This window comes from Salmo salar, chromosome 09 (assembly GCF_965601325.2).
Source record: "Salmo salar chromosome 09, fSalSal1, whole genome shotgun sequence".
Taxonomy (NCBI): domain Eukaryota; kingdom Metazoa; phylum Chordata; class Actinopteri; order Salmoniformes; family Salmonidae; genus Salmo; species Salmo salar.
Genome location: NC_138299.1, coordinates 84,482,121 through 84,502,294, shown reverse-complemented (window position 1 = coordinate 84,502,294; position 20,174 = coordinate 84,482,121). Strand labels below are relative to the sequence as shown.

The following is a 20,174-nucleotide window of genomic DNA, read 5'->3' as shown; positions in this document are numbered from 1 at the left end:
CTACTTCTGCTACTACTACTATCACCACCTCTATTATTACTGCTACTATTATATCTACTACTACTATTACTACTACTATTATCAATACTACTAGTACTACTACTACTACTACTATCACTATATAGTATGCACGTCAGCTTTGACATCTGTTTTGCACATCGGCTTAAAACTAGACATCAGGCCGATAACGATGTTGTCATTTTTAGCTAATATTGTCAGATTCCGATATGTTTACCAATATATCGTGCATCCCTAACTATCTTAAATACTACTACTATCACAAATACTACCACTACAACTACTACTAATACTATCACTACTATTATTATTACGACTACCACTATCACTACTACTACTATCAATACTGCTACTACTATTAGTAGTACTACTACTACTTCTGCTACCACTACTACTACTACTACCTCTATTATCTCTACTACTACTACTATTAGTAGTACTACTACTACTTCTGCTACTACTACTGCTACTACCTCTATTATCACTACTACTACTACTATTAGTAATACTACTACTTCCTCTGCTACCACTACTACTACTACTACTACTACTACTACTACGGCTACTACTGCTATCACTACTACTACTACTACTACTACTACTACTACTACTACTACTGTCACTACTACTACTTCTACTACTATTACTATTACCATTACTACTACTATCACTACTTCTACTACTACTTCTAGTACTACTACTGATGCTACTACTACTATTACTACTACTACTACTACTACCACCACTATTATCACTACTACTACTACTACTGCTGCTACTACTGCTATCACTACTACTACTACTACTACTACTACTGTCACTACTACTACTTCTACTACTATTACTATTACCATTACTACTACTATCACCACTTCTACTTCTACTTCTTCTGCTACCACTACTACTACTACCTCTATTATCACTACTATTACTACTACTGCTGCTACTACTGCTATCACTACTACTACTACTACTACTGTCACTACTACTACTTCTACTACTATTACCATTACTACTACTATCACTACTTCTACTACTACTTCTAGTACTACTACTGAGGCTACTACTACTATTACTACTACTACTACTACTACCACCACGATTATCACTACTACTACAATCGCTATTACTACTGCTACTACTACTACTATCAATACTACTACAACTACTGCTACTACTACTACTTCTTCTATTAAGCAGTATTTGTTTTGTAAGCAGTAATCACATGATCTGTGTGGCAGTCAGAAGGGAGAGCTCATCCAGTAAAAGGGTCTGTATTAAATTGGACCCAAAGCTGTTGTCCTAGTGAGAGCCTGTCAGACTCTGTCACAGTAAAAGACCAGTGAGACACCCATGGCACCAGAGAGAGAGAGAGAGAGAGAGAGAGAGCATTTGTCCAAAATGGCACCCTATTCCCTACCTAGTGCACTACTTCTGACCAGGGCCCATAGGACTTCATTTGGCTGGCTGCATACACCTGCCGGATGGACTTTTTAAGAAGAAACTCCTGTCAGCTCACTTTAGCCGCACTGTAATACAGTGTGATTTAGCCCCGATATAATCCATTGTCCTTCAGCCCATTCCCCCTCTCCTCCTCCCAGCATCTGTCTGTCCTAGCCTTCACATCCTCTCCTCCTCTCCTCCTCCCAGCATCTGTCTGTCCTAGCCTTCACATCCTCTCCTCCTCTTCTCTCTGTGTTCGTTCCCTAGCCTCCAATCCTCTGATGCTTCTTTTTGCAGCTAAAGCCCTTTTCTTTCTGTCTTAATAGGTCTGAAGCTCATAGCTTGACCTGCCTGACATTCTTAATAATAAGCCTGTGTCTATAAATCCTGATTTAATGGTGCCATCTTTTAACTAAGACATTTTGCTGCCTACTCTAGCCCACTCACCGTACTCTGAAACAGGATTTGTGTGCTCTGTCTAATTGTATTAGTGTAAAATCAATTAAGTCCATCAGCTGAGCTATTTCCCTCCCATTTGTTCTCCTATATCACCTCACTGTGTGCTAATGTATTTCATGCACACTTGTTTTCTTTCTCTCGCTCTCTCTTTCTCGCTCGCTCCACCTCTCTCTGTCTCTGTCTCTCTCTCTCTCTCTCTCTCTCTCCCCGTTTCTCGCTATCTCTCTCTCTCCACCTCTCTCTCTTTCTCTCGCTCTCTCTCTCGCTCTCTCTCTCTCTCTGCTCAGGAGTCACAACACATACCCTCAGGATGCGCTGGACAAAGTAAGTCTTCTTTACATTCTTCCTACCCACACTCTGATTAAATCAGTCTGAAATGATGTTAATAGGAGGACATTATACCATGTAACAACTGGAGTGCTGTCCATTTAGGAAGAAATGTTATGATGTGTGACATATGGCAGCAAAAGCTACATTTATAATAAGCTCACTCTTGGTCAGGGTTTAATGAAAAACAACACTCTGACATTTAAATGGAAATTATTTTGCAGAGCGGTGCAATGTTCCCGTTAACAAGCCTGCAACCAAGTCTGTGCCACAGAAGTCGTGAGTATTCATTTGATTAATTGTTTTGAAAAAGCCTCGGGGGAGACATGCCGCCATGGTTTCAGCTTTGTTCCCTTGTAAAACAAGTCCCTGTGAGAAAAGCCTGCAGAATTCCCGGCTAAGAGGAGCCTTCTTCACAAACAAACAGGGCAGCTGGCATTCTCTCTCTCTCTGTTAGCCCCTCCCTGGCCTAGGCTGCACCCCCCCCCCCCCCTCTCTCTCTTACTCCCTTGCACTCCTCAACAGCACAGCACTGACAACACTGCCTGTCTCCCCCAGTCATGCAAGACCTGGGCTACACTCAGTTTAGTGTCAAACACAGACCAAGTGTAGAGGCTGGCAGTAATGGTTGGAAGTGGCATGGCTTACAAAGGGTTATAGGGTTGTGCTTTACATTTAATTTATTCTGTCTCTCCTGAGTAACATAACAAAATAACCAGATTTCAAACTGGAATGATATAATAAACAAAGTACACAAATTAAAGATAATGCACACAAAATATTTTTGGGAAGTTACTAGAGAATGATAAAACTTGAGAATGAAGAAAAGGGCTAGTGATGTTTCTTGCTGCAAGCATTCTATCTTTTCGAATGCTCTCCAATGTTGCACAGTAGGTCCTTTTTTCCGAATTGAACACAAGATTCTGCTTTTGTGGCGCTCAATGGCAGCTCTTATTGGAGAAGTCTTCAATGATTTAACCAGTCCAAATGTTTAGAGGGAGCCTAAGGCAAGAGTGTTTGTGTCAATACCAGCTTTGTCTTGCAGAGCTAAATGCATCCACTTCAGGTCAACCAGTGTCTCTTTCTTCCCCTGCTACTATCACAGGAAATGCCGACTAAGCACAAGTTAGTAGCAGCATTAGCTTTATATTAAAACACACTTACCACGGTAGCAGTTCTATGTCTGTGTTGTGTTACGGTGCATAGAGCCTTTATTGCTCTGTTTAAACATATATCCCAGCTATACTGTCTGTGCTTACCTCTGTCCCTGTGTGTTCATATGAGACTAAACGAGTAGGAATGCAGAGATACTCTACAATGAGATAAGTGAGATCACAACTAATGGAACCACTTAGAATTTTAAAATGACATCATCTGGGTAAAGAAAACATTTTAGAAGAAAGAGAATATACAGTGACTTAGGGGCTCATTTAGACCTCGTCTTCCAGGGAGTGACCCTGTCAGCCTCAGGCTGCTGTCAGCTAACCTAGTGCAGTGACCTAGTGCAGTGATCCATGGAACGAGTAGTTCACCCTGACCATCACCCAAAATCATGAGGCTGTCTAACTCCTTGATGAGATCCACAACTAGGTACTTTTCTAACTCCTTCAAAGCCCTTATTGAACCGGACCTGTAATTCCTATCAGTTCATAACGATTAGTTTTAATGTCATATAGAGCTGGTATTCTTTATTTTTAAGCAATCTTAACAGCTGTAATTTTATTGTGAGGAACTACAGTTTTATACGAATATTTTTCTGTTTTGTCCTCTGTTGTGTGAGTGATCTCGCATGTCTAATTGTTTATGTCTAGCCTATGATGAGATCAGTTTCATGTCTGTCAGTGTGGTTACGGTAGCATTGTACTCATGAAGTCATCATCCTTACATCACAATCATGTGACAGTGTTCTCATGCTCATAGAGGAGCCAGGACACAAAGTATGCAATGAGCTCAACATACTTAACCAATGACGCTTTATTCAGTACGCTTCCTAAACAATGTCCCTGCATGCTGAACTCATTTCTTGTAAGTCCCAAACCCTGTGGGAGCAAAGCAACAAGCAAGCCCCCTTTGTTTCCATATGAATGGCCCCTGGTGATGGCTCTGTGTTCCACAGTATTTATATCAAATGGCTCTGCAGACCTAAATAAAGTCATGAAGTCATCAAAGTGGAATTCATCTCCTATCATAAGTCATGTCTGGTGGAGTGGAGTGGTAGAGAGAGAGACAGAGACAGGCAGAGAGAGAAAAAGAGAGGCAGAGAGAGGGGCAGAGAGAGAGAAATTTTCTATTTAAATATTGTAAATGTATCACTTAATCTCCAAAGTACGATTTGGCAATTGTTACGTCATGCCAATACAACCACCTACCTTGACACAACTATGACAACATAACCAACAAAAAGGGGTCACAACTCCTGTAGCTCTGTCGGACGCTGGGTATGTACATAGTCAATGGTTAGCTTTGAGGGGACTCCTTTGGTAGGTACACCTATAGCTCATCTCTTGGCAGTAGTACTGTAGACTACTTCATCACTGATCTCAACCCAGAGTCTCTTAGAGCGTTCACAGACAGTATATTTGACCTCTCAGCTTCCCTATCAAATCTAAAAATGTCAAGCAGACAACCTAAGAAAATGAACAACAATGACAAATGGTTTGATGAAGAATGCAAAAATCTAAGAAATAAATTGAGAAACCTATCTAACCAAAATCATAGAGACCCAGAAAACCTGAGCCTACGCCTTCACTATGGTAAATCGCTAAAACAATACAGAAATACACTACGGAAAAGGATGGAATAGCACATCAGAAATCAGCTCAATGTAATTGAAGAATCCATAGAATCTAACCACTTCTGGGAAAATTGGAAAACTCTAAACAAACAACAGAGTTATCTATCCAAAACGGAGATGAATGGATAAACCACTTCTCCAGTCTTTTTGGCTCTTTAACAAAGAACAAACAGCAAAAACATATACATGATCAAATACAAATCTTAGAATCAACTATTAAAGACTACCAGAACCCACTGGATTCTCGAATTACGTTGAATGAACTACAGGACAAAATACAAACCCTCCATCCTAAAAATGCCTGTGGGGTTGATGGTATCTTAAATGAAATTATAAAACATACAGACTACAAATTCCAATTGGCTATACTTAAACTCTTTAACATCATCCTCAGCTTTGGCATCTTCCCCAATATTTGGAACAAAGGTTTGATCAACCCAATCAGAAAAAGTGGAGACAAATTTGACCCCAATAACTACTGTGGGATTTGCGTCAACAGCAACCTTGGGAAAATCCTCGGCATTATCATTAACAGCAGACTCATACATTTCCTCAGTGAAAACAATGTGTTGAGCAAATGTCAGTTTGGCTTTTTACCAAATGACCATACGACAGACCACGTATTCACCCTGCACACCCTAATTGACAAACAAACAAACCACAACAAAGGCAAAGTCTTCTCATGCTTTGTTGATAAAAAAAAGCTTTAGACTCAATTTTGCATGAGGGTCTGCTGTACAAATTTATAGAAAAACATACGATATTATAAAATCCATGTGCACAAACAACAAGTGTGCGGTTAAAATTGGCAAAAAAACACATCTCTTTCCACAGGGCCAGGGGGTAAGACAGGGATCCAGCTTAAGTTCACCCTCTTCTACATATACATCAACGAATTGGCAAGGGCACAAGAACAGTCTGCAGCACCCGGCCTCACCCTACAAGAATCTGAAGTCAAATGTCTACTGTTTGCTGATGATCTTGTGCTTCTGTCCCCAACCAAGGAGGGCCTACAACAGCACCTAAATCTTCTGCACAGATTCTGTCACACCTGGGCCCTGACAGTAAATCTCAGTAAGACTAAAATAAGGGTGTTGCAAAAAAGGTCTAGTTGCCAGGACCGCAAATACAAATTCCATCTAGACACCGTTGCCCTAGAGCACACAAAAAACTATACATTCCTCGGCCTAAACATCAGCACCACAGGTAACTTTGATCGATCTGAGAGACAAGGCAAGAAGTGCCTTCTATGCTATCAAAAGGAACATAAAATTTGACATACCAGTAAAAATACTTGAATCAGTTATATGGCCCTTTATGGTTTTGAGGTCTGGAGTCTGCTCACCAACCAAGAATTCATAAAATGGGACAAACAGCAAATTGAGACTCTGCATCCAGAATTCTGCAAAAATATCCTCTGTTTACAATGTAAAACACCAAATAATGTATGCAGAGCAGAATTAGGTCGTTAACCGCTAATTATCAATATCCAGAAAAGAGCAGTTCAATTCTACATCCACCTAAAAATAAATGATTCCAAAACCTTCCATAACAAAGCAATCACCTACAGAGAAATGAACCTGGAGAAGAGACCCCAAAGCAAGCTGGTCCTGGGGCTCTGTTCACAAACACAAACAGACCCCACAGTACTTTAACTATTTCACATCAAAACAAAACTGTATATAGACATGATATGACATTTGAAATGTCTTTATTCTTTTGGAACTTTTGTCAGTGTAATGTTTACTCTACATTTTTTGTTTATTTCACTTTTGTTTATTATCTATTTCACTTGCTTTGGCAATGTAAACGTATGTTTCCCATGCCAATAAACCATTGAATTGAAATTGAATTGAGATGGAGTGAGAGAGAGAGAGAGAGAGAAAAAAAAGGTTGCCTGTTGCCTGCAGGGCTGCCATGGCAGGAGGCATCAGTCTCTAATGAGGCCTTGTGTTTGGACCTGAGCTGCATCACAACCCCCCTCTAACCACCACTCACACCCCCCTTCTGACCACCTCTTACCTCCACTCACACACACAGACCACCTCCCAAATCGCAGTTGTACCAAAGGGCCTTCGTAAAACAATCACTATTTTTCTTTAAAGCTTTTCTGCAGAAATTCTATTTGAAAGATAATGTTTGTTTGCCTCAACAGATCATTCATCGACACTAAGGTTACATGTTAGCATCACATCCCATTGCTATGAATATGCTGTTAGAATGGCATTGAATAAGGTATTGAGGAGGACCTGTACAGTAAGTTGAGCTGTAGGTTGTACTGTATGTGTTCCAAAGATACAGATTTGCAGTGAATTCATGAACACCGACTTTATATATTCAAGTGTCTTTAATAATAGCTAGATTGCTAGTTATATGTGACTAAGACAGGGGAGTTTGAAAAAAGCAGTAGTCAGATGTTTCCTACATTTCTTGAGATTAATGTAGAGAACAGAGTGGAGGCGCTCAGGCAGTCAGAGGAGATGGGGGAAAGGCGTCCGTCACATGAGTTAACACAGCCTCTTGATGTGGCACCCCAGTCAGCTCTCTGTCTCTCTCTCTTTCTCTCTTGCTTTCTTTCTCTCTCTCCTCTCACTCTCTCTCTCTCATGCTCTCGGAATCAGCCTGGGAGATGGCTCAGGGCCAATCTAAATATTCCATGTGTGTGTGTGTGTGTGTGTGTGTGTGTGTGTGTGTGTGTGTGTGTGTGTGTGTGTGTGTGTGTGTGTGTGTGTATGTGTGTGTGTGTGTGTGTGTGTGTGTGTGTATGTGTGTGTGTGTGTGTGTGTGTGTGTGTGTGTGTGTGTGTGTGTGTGTGTGTGTGGAGGGGCCAGAGAGAGGCAGGCTTGGTAGGAAGCTGTTGGAATGGCAGGAGAGGAAGGCAGAGGAGAGGGGATAAGAAAAGTGAGGGTTGGGGGGAGAGGGGTGGGTGGAGAGGAGAGGAGGGGAGAGGTGGAGGAGAAGAAAATAGAGGGGGGGTGGAGAGGATAGGAGGAGAGAGGATAGGGGAGGAGAGAGGATAGGAGAGGAAAGGGGAGGAGAGGAGAGGGGAGGAGAGAGGAGAGGGGAGGGAGAGGATAGGGGAGGGGGAGGAGAGAGGATAGGGGAGGGGAGGGGGTGATTTTATTTTATTTTGATGTTCTCATTTGGACAAATCTTCCAAGAGTCCTTTAACATTAAAATTAAATGTATAATACGATCATATTTTCACATATAACAAACACACTGTTACAGACATAATACACTAAAATATTGAACAGATACAGTTGAAGTCGGAAGTTTACATACACTTAGGTCGGAGTCATTAAAACTCGTTTTTCAATCACGCCACAAATTTCTTGTTAACAAACTATAGTTTTGGCAAGTCGGTTAGGACATCTACTTTGTGCATGACACAAGTCATTTTTCCAACAATTGTTTTTACAGACAGATTATTTCACTTATAATTAATTGTATCACAATTCCAGTGGGTCAGAAGTTTACATACAGTAATCATGGCTTTAGAAGCTTCTGATAGGCTAATTGACATAATTTGAGTCAATTGGAGGTGTACCTGTGGATGTATTTCAAGGCCTACCTTCAAACTCAGTGCCTCTTTGCTTGACATCATGGGAAAATCAAAAGAAATCAGCCAAGACCCCAGGAAAAAAATTGTAGAACGCCACAGTTCTGGTTCATCCTTGGGAGCAATTTCCAAACGCCTGACGGTACCACTACAAACAATAGTACACAAGTATAAACACCATGGGACCACGCAGCCGTCATACCGCTCAGGAAGGAAACGCGTTCTGTCTCTTAGAGATGAACGTACTTTGGTGCGAAAAGTGCAAATCAATCCCAGAACAACAGCAAAAGACCTTGTGAAGATGCTGGAGGAAACAGGTACAAAAGTATCTATAGCCACAGTAAAACGAGTCCTATATCGACATAATCTGAAAGGCCACTCAGCAAGGAAGAAGCCACTGCTCCAAAACTGCCATAAAAAAGCCAGACTACGGTTTGCTACTGCACATGGGGACAAAGATCGTACTTTTTGGAGGAATGTCCTCTGGTCTGATGAAACAAAAACAGAACTGTTTGGGCATAATGACCATTGTTATGTTTGAAGGAAAAAGGGGGATGCTTGCAAGCCGAAGAACACCATCCCAACCGTGATGCACGGGGGTGGCAGCATCATGTTGTGGGGGTGCTTTGCTGCAGGAGGGCCTGGTGCACTTCACAAAATAGATGGCATCATGAGGTAGGAAAATTATGTGGATATATTGAAGCAACATCTCAAGACATCAGTCAGGAAGTTAAAGCTTGGTCGCTACTTCCAAAGTTGTCAAAATGGCTTAAGGACAACAAAGTCAAGGTATTGGAGTGGCCATCACAAAGCCCTGACCTCAATCCCATAGAAAATGTGTGGGCAGAACTGAAAAAGCGTGTGCAAGCAAGGAGGCCTACAAACCAAGGAGGCCTACACCAGCTCTGTCAGAAGGAATGGGCCAAAATTCACCCAACTTTTTGTGGGAAGCTTGTGGAAGGCTACCCAAAGCGTTTGACCCAAGTTCAACAATTTAAAGGCAACGCTACCAAATACTAATTGAGTGTATGTAAACTTCTGACCCACTGGGAATGTGATGAAATAAATAAAAGCTGAAATAAATCATTCTCTCTACTATTATTCTGACATTTCACATTCTTAAAATAAAGTGGTGATCCTAACTGACCTAAAACAGGGAATTTTTACTAGGATTAAATGTCAGGATTTGTGAAAACTGAGTTTAAATGTATTTGGCTAAGGTGTATGTAAACTTCTGACTGTATGTATGTATGTAACTGTATGTAAACGTAAAGGTTATTTCATTTTTTTAAATAATTTAGAAAAAAAATGATTTGTCGTTATGTGGTATTGTGTGTAGATTGATGAGAGAAAATGTATGTAAACTTCCGACTTCAACTGTAAATACTGTAAATACTCTAAAAGATGAAGAATCTACCATAGTCCAGCACAACTTTTCTATGTATTATATTTAAATGGTTTAAAAGTATTGTTTGAATTTATATATTGAAATGTTTCTGGTTTGCTCAGATGGGGGTAGGGGAGGAGAGAGGAGGGGAGGGGAGAGGAGGGGAGGGGAACGGGAGAGGAGAGGAGGGGAGGAGAGAGGAGAGGGAAGGAAAGGAGTGGGGGAGAAAGGGGAGGGAAGGAGTGGAAGAGAGGGGAGCTTCCTACTACTTCAGACTAACACACACAGATGGCTGGGGGACTGATATTGGGAGTGTTGATGGTCCTCTCAGCTGACTGGTCTAAGTGACAGATCTGGAACAAAGCAGTGTCTCAGCACAGGAGGCAGAAAGACAAGCACTTTGCATGTGAGCGCCACACACGCACACACACGAAAACATACACAGAAACACACACACTCCTCCATGGGAAACCTACAGCATCTTTATTCACATCCATCCATTTCCATGTACCTGGGAACTGATTGACACAATAACTCAGAGATGGATTGAATGCTTATTTAAAAGCACACTTGTTTTAAGGCCCTCACAGTAACTGCATTTGCAGGCTTTCACTCCGGAGGGAATAGGGAATAGGAAGGTGCACTGCAAAGGTTGGAGACATTCCCTCTGAGCGGAAACTTAACAGGCCTTATGTATCTCAGCCTCCCCCTCCTCTCCTCTAGTCTTGGTAGCAGTCTTTTTAGCGAACTTTCCTATCCTGTCATTTGCCAAAGAAACTGGCGTTTAGGCAATCTCAACGTTCAGTATGCATCCGGATTTACAGCGCAGTTGCTGATTTGTACTTGGAAACAACATTCATATTTTCCATGAAAATGTTATGGAACATGGGTTGTACGCAAATATGGGGCAATATAGAATATTAATTTTAAGAACAACAATAAACAATACTGTTACGACCTGACAGCTAGACCTATTATTAGAGACGTTGGTTATTTAGTTATTATTCCAGCATGGGCCTTATTTCAGAGGAAAATTCACACTGGGTTAGTTTTTCCAAACTAGCCCCTTTAATTCCATTTTTTTCTTAATTCTATGACAGAAGCCTGGAGATTTTGATTCTAGGTGGGAAGATATTTCAGCGTCATGTCTAGACAATAAAAGGCTACACTGATCACTCATGCTTGGCTGCCAAATGTATAGGTGTCCCCATAGGCCTAATATTTAAATTGAGGAAATGTGATCATAGTCATTATTTTAGCGATCCTTGGTAGACGTCCCTCCTAATGGAAAGACCCCCCATCCTGCTGGTGTGAGCTGCTGGACAGTGTACTTGATATGCGTTTATGGTTGAGAAAGTGAACTTGCCATTTCCAAAACGGAGCTCCGTGGGGAATCGGGGATTCCCTACTTTCTGATGTGTTGCTTATACGTCAACAGCCAGGGTTACATTAAATAAGCCTAGGCAATATACGTGCGTCAGACAATATTTTTTGCTCTCTGGCTTGCATAGCACAGGTGTTGGTCACCTAAATTCACTGTAGTAGACTAAACTTAATACACTGTGTACAAAACATAGTGTACAACACATATTTCCATGACATAGACTGACCAGGTGAATCCAGGTGACAGCTATGATCCCCTATTGATGTCAATTGTTAAATCCACTTCAATCAGTGTAGATTAATGGGAGGAGACAGGTCAAAGAAGGTTTTTTTAAGCATTGAGACAATTGAGACATGGATTGTGCAACTCAATATCAGGACGGTGTTTCTAATGTTTGGTATGCTCAGTGTATATATAACTGCTTGATGAGTGCAACTTTCCCACTAGAAAACTCAAAACCTGTCATAGTTATAGTAGACTAGGCCTAGTATATATTATGTCAGAATGCCCAATGTTTATGTTTCCAATGAAATGTATTACGTCAGAATGCCCAATGTTTATGTTTCCAATGAAATGCATTGTCAGAATGCCCAATGTTTGAATCCAATGAAATGCATTATGTCAGAATGCCCAATGTTTGAATCCAATGAAATGCATTATGTCAGAATGCCCAATGTTTATGTTTCCAATGAAATGTATTACGTCAGAATGCCCAATGTTTATGTTTCCAATGAAATGCATTGTCAGAATGCCCAATGTTTGAATCCAATGAAATGCATTATGTCAGAATGCCCAATGTTTATGTTTCCAATGAAATGTGTTATGTCAGAATGCCCAATGTTTGGTGTTTCCAATGAATGCATTATGTCGGAATGCCCAATGTTTATGTTTCCAATGAAATGCATTATGTCAGAATGCCCAATGTTTATGTTTCCAATGAAATGCATTATGTCAGAATGCCCAATGTTTATGTTTCCAATGAAATGTATTATGTCGGAATGCCCAATGTTTATGTTTCAAATGAAATGCATTACGTCGGAATGCCCAATGTTTGTTTCTAGTAAAATGTATGAATTAAGTTAAAATGTCTAATTTAGAACCGTCTAATTTGCAGAAACATTCTGATTGGATGATAGCGGTGAGGGTTACAGAATCAGGATCAAATATCTGATCTCCACGAGCTCATTAACCCTCCTGTTGTGTTCCGGTCGAATTGGACCGATTTACACTTTTTCTCTCTGAAAAATGTAGTTCATTTAATCTGATTGTCATAAGGTTCCATGACTTTGTCCACACAGGGCATCTAAATACATTTTGATGATTTTCATTACATTTTGGGTGTTTTATTTAACTTTTGTACACCTGTGGTGTTCCCGGTCAAAAATGACCGGTCATTAGAAATTAATGGGTGAGACTACAATTAGTGTGTAAAATTGAGTTCAGGCACATGCCCATTCATCAGATGGACACACTGCCTCTTCCATACCCCCACATGCATGTGTGTTTGAGCGCACACACACACACACACACACACACACACACACACACACACACACACACACACACACACACACACACACACACACACACACACACACACACACACACACACACACACACACACACACACACACACACACACATACACACCTCACTCCCCTTCTTGGCTTTCATGGCAACCCCCATGGGAACCTTTCCCCAATTGAATCTTTCCCCCATGGGAAACACACCTGTTGGCATTCTCACAAACAATTGCTACTTTGTTTCAATAATATATAGAACCTTTCTCGCAGCTCTGGTACATTTAAGCTTTTTTGAGGCCTTGCTCACAATTAATTCTGTGGCAGCACAATGACCAAACGATATACTGTATGTGAGGCTCTTGATCATATCTTTGATCATGACACTGGTGAGGAGGAGAGAGGCCAGGAAACTGACAATGACGATGCATTAGAGGAGGAAGTGTCAGAAGTTGAAGACAACATAGAATATGATTCAGACCAAGAGACAACCGATGTGGAACAATCCAGTGATGAGGAAGAGGGCCCTGCTGACGTTGTTGTTACGTTCCGGTCAAAGAATGGGAATTTGTCCTGGTCTTCATCCCCACCTGAAAGGAGAGGTCGGCTGTCGGCTGAAAATGTTATCAGGACGACCCCAGGGCCAATGACATACACCATATCCCGGGTTGATGACATAACATCCTGCTTCAAACTGTTCCTGACAGAGTCAATCGAGACTATAGTGATAAACATGCCCAACTTGGAGGGAGACTCGTTTACAAAGACAACTGTTAAAGACAACTGTTAAACTTTGACACAAAGTAGTCTGTGATAATTAGCACAATATGTTTCATTAATTTGTTATAGTCAAAATTATCCATACATTAGGCTTTTTTTAAACTCAAAAACGAGTTGTATGAGCTCAAGTCAATGAGGCCCACAAGCCATAAATAGCAAATAGAAGTTCAACACTTGAAATGTTCACAAAGACTTAAGTTGATAAAGAGATCTAACACAACGTTAGTTGATAATATATGTATTATTATGGATTTATAATCAGCTATAATGAGGCGGTCATTTTGGACCGGGAACACAGAATTAATTAACGTGAAATGAACACAACAGGAGGGTTAATGATAGAATGTTCATACTTGAAGATTGCCGAAAGGCCAGTCTCTTTGACAAATGACAGGAGTGGAATGTAATAGCTGAACAGAGACTGCAAGCAGGTCATCTCTCCTCCTCTCCATGTTTAACACAGCATCAGGCAATCACCCCTACTAATGATTTACCCAGAATGAACCCTGTCATTATCAACACCACCATCCACATGCATTACACTAGAATACAACATCTGAAATGAACCCCCCCCCCCGATTTGTATCTCTCTCACTAAGACCGTACAACTCTATGGCAACAAAGCTGTCACTGTAGGGGATAATGGAGTCAGTTATGGTACGTCCCCTCTGACACACACACCTCTGAGATGCTGCCGTCTCTCTCTGGGCCCAAGAGGTGACGCATGGCCTCCCCTCGTCATGTTGATGTGTCTGTCTCCTGGTACCATGGAGTTGGTTACCAGGTACACGTGGAAGGATAGGGGCTCTGGGATGGCAGTCATGCCCCAGTGTAGTGCCACATCTCTGGATGTGCAGTACAACCCGCCTCCAGGAGCTCTCTGAGGAAGATGGGCCACCCTCCCAGGGTCCCCTGCTGCCTGCTGAGTGATGACATGCCTCCCTCATGCTCAGGGAGAGAGGAGGGAGAGGGGCTGCTATTGTGGAGCTGTCAGCCCTCCTAGCTAAATGGGCGGGAGTGAGGGGCTACACACTTAACAAAGGCGGCCTCTGCCGTCAAACTGAAAACCCAAAGGGTCACACTTAAATGCCAATCTGGCAGCCCTGTCGCTCCATTTCAAAATAACTTGAGAGCAGGCAGGGGAACAATATCATTCATACGGTGGGCAGGGCCGGGGCAGGTTGGAGGGGGAGGGAGGGGTACTGCAGTGCCAAGGAGAAGGGTCTTGTTGGTGAGTCCAATTATATATCAGTGACACATTGACACTGTGATAAACAGTTTATCCCTGTGTTCAGGAGAAATGTCAACACCAGGACATTGGTGATTACATATGTTTAGAACGTGATTCTGGAGTGCCTCTGACAACCAGCAGTTACCACATTCTTCTACAATTTACAGAGAAAGTGTTTTGGTGGTTTCTTTTCTTTTCTCAACAGCTTGTCAAGTCAGGCATGCTCAAGTCACATATCATTTTAATGAGGTAATGCTATAGCAGCCATATACATGTACTATTACTTCATACAAAGTACATTAAAATAACATATTATACCTGATCTGATACCACCTCATAGCTTATATGATACCATAGCAGGATTCCAGCATGTGTTCATTCATAATATTATACTTACTTATCACAACAATTCTTCAATGGTCAATTTATAAGGCTGACATCATAGTTTGTATCCATCATATGTGAATTGTGAAAGGCTGCAAGGATTTAGAGTGGAGAGAGCCTTTCCCTGATGGTGCTGACAGATGTGAACAGAGAGAAGCAGGCTGAGTCAGTGTGTTTGTCCCAAATGACACCCTATTCCCTACACAGTGCAGTGCCCTAGTCAAAAGTAGTGCACTGTTGACCAAATCGGGTGGCATTTGAGAGGCAGCTGGATCACTCCACCAGAGGAAGTTGACTGCCCTGATGCTGGTAACCACACTGTGTTCATCATTACCATTGTCTTCCAGGCCTACTGTCTGTCTCTGGGCTGTGGGTTTGGGGTTGTCTTCCAGGCCTACTGTCTGTCTCTGGGCTGTGGGTTTGGGGTTGTCTTCCAAGCCTACTCTCTGTCTCTGGGCTGTGGGTTTGGGGTTTCTTCTAATCATCTCATGAGCCATCAGTAAGGGTAAACAAATGTGCTGGCATGTTCCGCCGTACATTTCCTCTCTCGTTGTTAATGAAAACAAGCGTGGAGAAACAGAACGAAACTGTGCCAGTGCCAAACCAGCAATTCAAATAAGCCTCGCTCACGTCTCTGGAACCAATTGGATTGATTTGTATTTGGGATAATTTTCTACAAATTAAATGCATATATAATAGGTGGCTACACTCAAAAAGACCCAGTGTGGGTTTGTGATTAAGTTTCCATGTTATTGGTCCTGATGGTAGGATGTTGTTACATCACATTATTTCTCTTGCCGTCACCAGAGCTGCCTCGAACCCTATCTGAACCCTTAGACTGCACTTCACTCAGGTTTATGAAGGTGCTTTAATATGCTTTGAGAGCCTGTAAAATAATAGATATGTTCTTCACAACACCAAACTGATGACAAGTAGGAAATAAATACATTCTTAAAAAAGGGACTTAATGCAGATTGGGTCTCTCTCTCTCTCTCTCTCTCTCTCTCTCTCTCACGTTTTGCCAATTTTAATGAGGTGAATATTTCTGTGAGCTCGCTTCCTGCCAATGTGTTTATATTCAATATAAAACTCATTTTAACTCCTTGCCCTCCTCCTGGTTTCAAGGTTGAGTTAGCAGAGTGCTAAATACAGGCCCAATTAGACCATTAAACACTGTCTCACTCTCAGGCTGAAACAGTCCAGAGACATTACGTCTCCTCAAAGGTATTTAATATAAAGTCCTGTTAGTCTTGAGATGTTGATGCAACTGCATATCTGTGGTTTCTTGAGAGAGAGAGAGAGAGAGAGAGAGAGAGAGAGAGAGAGAGAGAGAGAGAGAGAGAGAGAGAGTGTCCTGGGGCTAATTATTTATCAAGGAGCTCATTTGGGTCAGAGATCTATCAATGTGTTCAAACAGATGTACCATCGAATCGTTCATAATTTATAGGGGCTTCAAGACTTCTTTAAGAGGGTATCGTTTTTATTCACATCTTTTGTGGGGTCATAAAAGTGGAAAATATAGCCATGCTTCTCCCTCTAGAGTGGAGAGGACTGTGGGTAACATGCCGGAGTGTACTCTCTGTTCAGGTGAATTTATACAGCTTCTACCCCCAAGCCATAAGACTCCTGAACAGCTAATCAAAGGGCTACCAAGACCCCTCTTTGACGCTGCTGCTACTCTCTGTTTATAATCTATGCATAGTCACTTTAACTCTACCAACATGTACATATTAAATCAATATGGCGCAGTGAGTGGCGCAGTGGTCTAAGGCACTGCATTTCAGTGCACGAGGTGTCACTGTAGTCCCTGGTTCAAATCCAGGCGGCATCACATCCGGCCCTGATCGGGAGTCCAATAGGGCCGCGCACAATTGGTCCAGGGTAGGCTGTTATTGTAAATAAGAGTTTGTTTTTAACTGACTTGCCAGGTTAAATAGAAATGTACTCTTTACCGGTACCCCCTGTATATATCCTTGCTTGTTATTTTACTGCTGCTGTTAAATATTTGTTACTTTTATTTTCTATTTTTTCTTGTAAGTAAGCATTTCACTGTAAGGTCTACACCTGTTGTATTCGGTGCACGTGTCAAATAACATTTTATTTTATTTATAATAGTGCCTTTTTCCTACTGTTGATTTACCTACAATTAAAGGCTGGATTATCCACACCAACTGGAGAGAAAGTACGAAATTATTATAAACGGGGAAGTTCGAGCCAAGAATGCTGATTGGCTGACAGCTGTGTTATATCAGACCGTATACCACGGGTATAACACAACATGTATTTTTACTTCTCTAATTACATTGATAACCAGTTTATAGTAGCAATAAGGCACCGTAGGGGTAAGTGGTATATGGCCAATATACCATGGCTAAAGGCTGTGTCCAGGCACTCCACGTTGCGCCGTGCTTAAGAACAGCCCTTAGCCATGGTATATTGGCAATATTCCACAAACCCCATAGGTGCTTTATTGGTATTATAAACGGGTTACCAATGTAATTAGAGCAGTAAAATACATCTATATTAGCAAATAAAACACGTATATTGGCAATATACCACACCTCCTCTGGCCTTATTCCTTACTTATAAACCGGGTAGTTTAGATACTGGATGCTGATTGGCAAACGTTTAGCCTGTTCATCTTGATATCATTGTGCCTTTTCACCTCAATAAAATGGCTACATCAACAATAGTTCGACATGCCAACATAGAAAAGAAGCGTTTAGAAATGAAAAGAACACCGTAAAACAAACAAAGTGGGCATTTACAGTGAGGGAAAAAAGTATTTGATCCCCTGCTGATTTTGTACGTTTGCCCACTGACAAAGAAATGATCAGTCTATAATGTTAATGGTAGGTTTATTTGAACAGTGAGAGACAGAATAATAACCAAAAAAATCCAGAAAAACGCATGTCAAAAATGTTATAAATTGATTTGCATTTTAATGAGGGAAATAAGTATTTGACCCCTCTGCAAAACATGACTTAGTACTTGGTGGCAAAACCCTTGTTGGCAATCACAGAGGTCAGACGTTTCTTGTAGTTGGCCACCAGGTTTGCATACATCTCAGGAGGGATTTTATCCCATTCCTCTTTGTAGATCTTCTCCAAGTCATTAAGGTTTTGAGGCTGACGTATGGCAACTCGAACCTTCAGCTCCCTCCACAGATTTTCTATGGAATTAAGGTCTAGAGACGGGCTAGGCCACTCCAGGACCTTAATGTGCTTCTTCTTGAGCCACTCCTTTGTTGCCTTGTCCGTGTGTTTTGGGTCATTGTCATGCTGGAATACCCATCCACGACCCATTTTCAATGCCCTGGCTGAGGGAAGGAGGTTCTCACCCAAGATTTGACCGTACATGGCCCCGTCCATCGTCCCTTTGATGCGGTGAAGTTGTCCTGTCCCCTTAGCAGAAAAACACCCCCAAAGCATAAGGTGTCCCCCTCCATGTTTGACGGTAGGGATGGTGTTCTTGGAGTCATAGGCAGCATTCCTCCTCCTCCTCCAAACACGGCGAGTTGAGTTTATGCCAAAAAGCTCAATTTTGGTCTCATCTGACCACAACACTTTCACCCAGTTGTCCTCTGAATCATTCAGATGTTCATTGGCAAACTTCAGACGGGCATGTATATCTGCTTTCTTGAGCAGGGCGACCTTGCGGGCGCTGCAGGATTTCAGACCTTCACGGCGTAGTGTGTTACCAATTGTTTTCTTGGTGACTATGGTCACAGCTGCGTTGGGATCATTGACAAGATCCTCCCGTGTAGTTCTGGGCTGATTCCTCACCGTTCTCATGATCATTGCAACTCCACGAGGTGAGATCTTGCATGGAGCCCCAGGCCGAGGGAGATTGACAGTTCTTTTGTGTTTCTTCCATTTGCAAATAATCTCACCAACTGTTGTCATCTTCTCACCAAGCTGCTTGGCGATGGTTTTGTAGCCCATTCCAGCCTTGTGTAAGTCTACAATCTTGTCCCTGACATCCTTGCAGAGCTCTTTGGTCTTGGCCATGGTGGAGAGTTTGGAATCTGATTGATTGATTGCGTCTGTGGACAGGTGTCTTTTATACAGGTAACAAACTGAGATTAGGAGCACTCCCTTTAAGAGTGTGTGTCACGTCCAGACCAGCAGAGGGAGTATTGTATTAGTATTTTGGTCAGGACATGGCAGAGGGGTTTGTGTTGTATGGTTTATCTAGTTGTTTTGTTTCTTTGTTAGTCTGTGTGGCTCCCGATCAGGAACAGCTGTATGTCGTTGTTCCTGATTGGGAGTCATATATTAGGAGTGTGTTTTTCACCTGGGGTTTGTGGGTTGTTGTTTTTGCATTGCGTAGTGTATAGCCTGCAAAACTGTTCCTGTCGGTCTATTGTTTCTTGTTTTTTCTTGGTGTTCACATTAAAATAAAATATGATGAGCACGCAACCCGCTGCGTATTGGTCCACTTTTTCCGACAGCGATTTCTCTATATCTTCAGACGAAGAGGAGCGTGACAGTGTGCTCCTAATCTCAGCTCGTTACCTGTCTAAAATACATCTGGGAGCCAGAAATCTTTGTGATTGAGAGGGGGTGAAATACTTATTTCCCTCATTAAAATGCAAATCAATCTATAACATTTTTGACATGCGTTTTTCTGGATTTTTTGTTGTTATTCTGTCTCTCACTGTTCAAATAAACTTACCATTAAAATTATAGACTGATCATTTCTTTGTCAGTGGGCAAACGTACAAAATCAGCAGGGGATCAAATACTTTTTTCCCTCACTGTACCTGCTTCACTGACTGGGGCGCAGAAAAAGGGATACATTGTAGGAGCTTGGGAATACAACAAAAATGTAGCTGAACGTCATTCTAAGGGACTTGTATGGTTCAGTGAGAAACTCGAATGGC

At 41.7% G+C, this 20,174-nt stretch overlaps 1 protein-coding gene across 1 annotated transcript in view; it reads left to right on the top strand.

The window, feature by feature from the left end:
- The window catches only part of LOC106611959 (AF4/FMR2 family member 2-like), a 336,588-nt gene that overhangs the window by 196,537 nt on the left and 119,877 nt on the right, over positions 1-20,174 (top strand). Inside the window, exons 7-8 of the mRNA XM_014212678.3 lie at positions 2,208-2,244; positions 2,472-2,526. Coding sequence (XP_014068153.1) covers positions 2,208-2,244; positions 2,472-2,526 — 92 coding nt within the window. The remainder of the gene's footprint in view (positions 1-2,207; positions 2,245-2,471; positions 2,527-20,174) is intronic.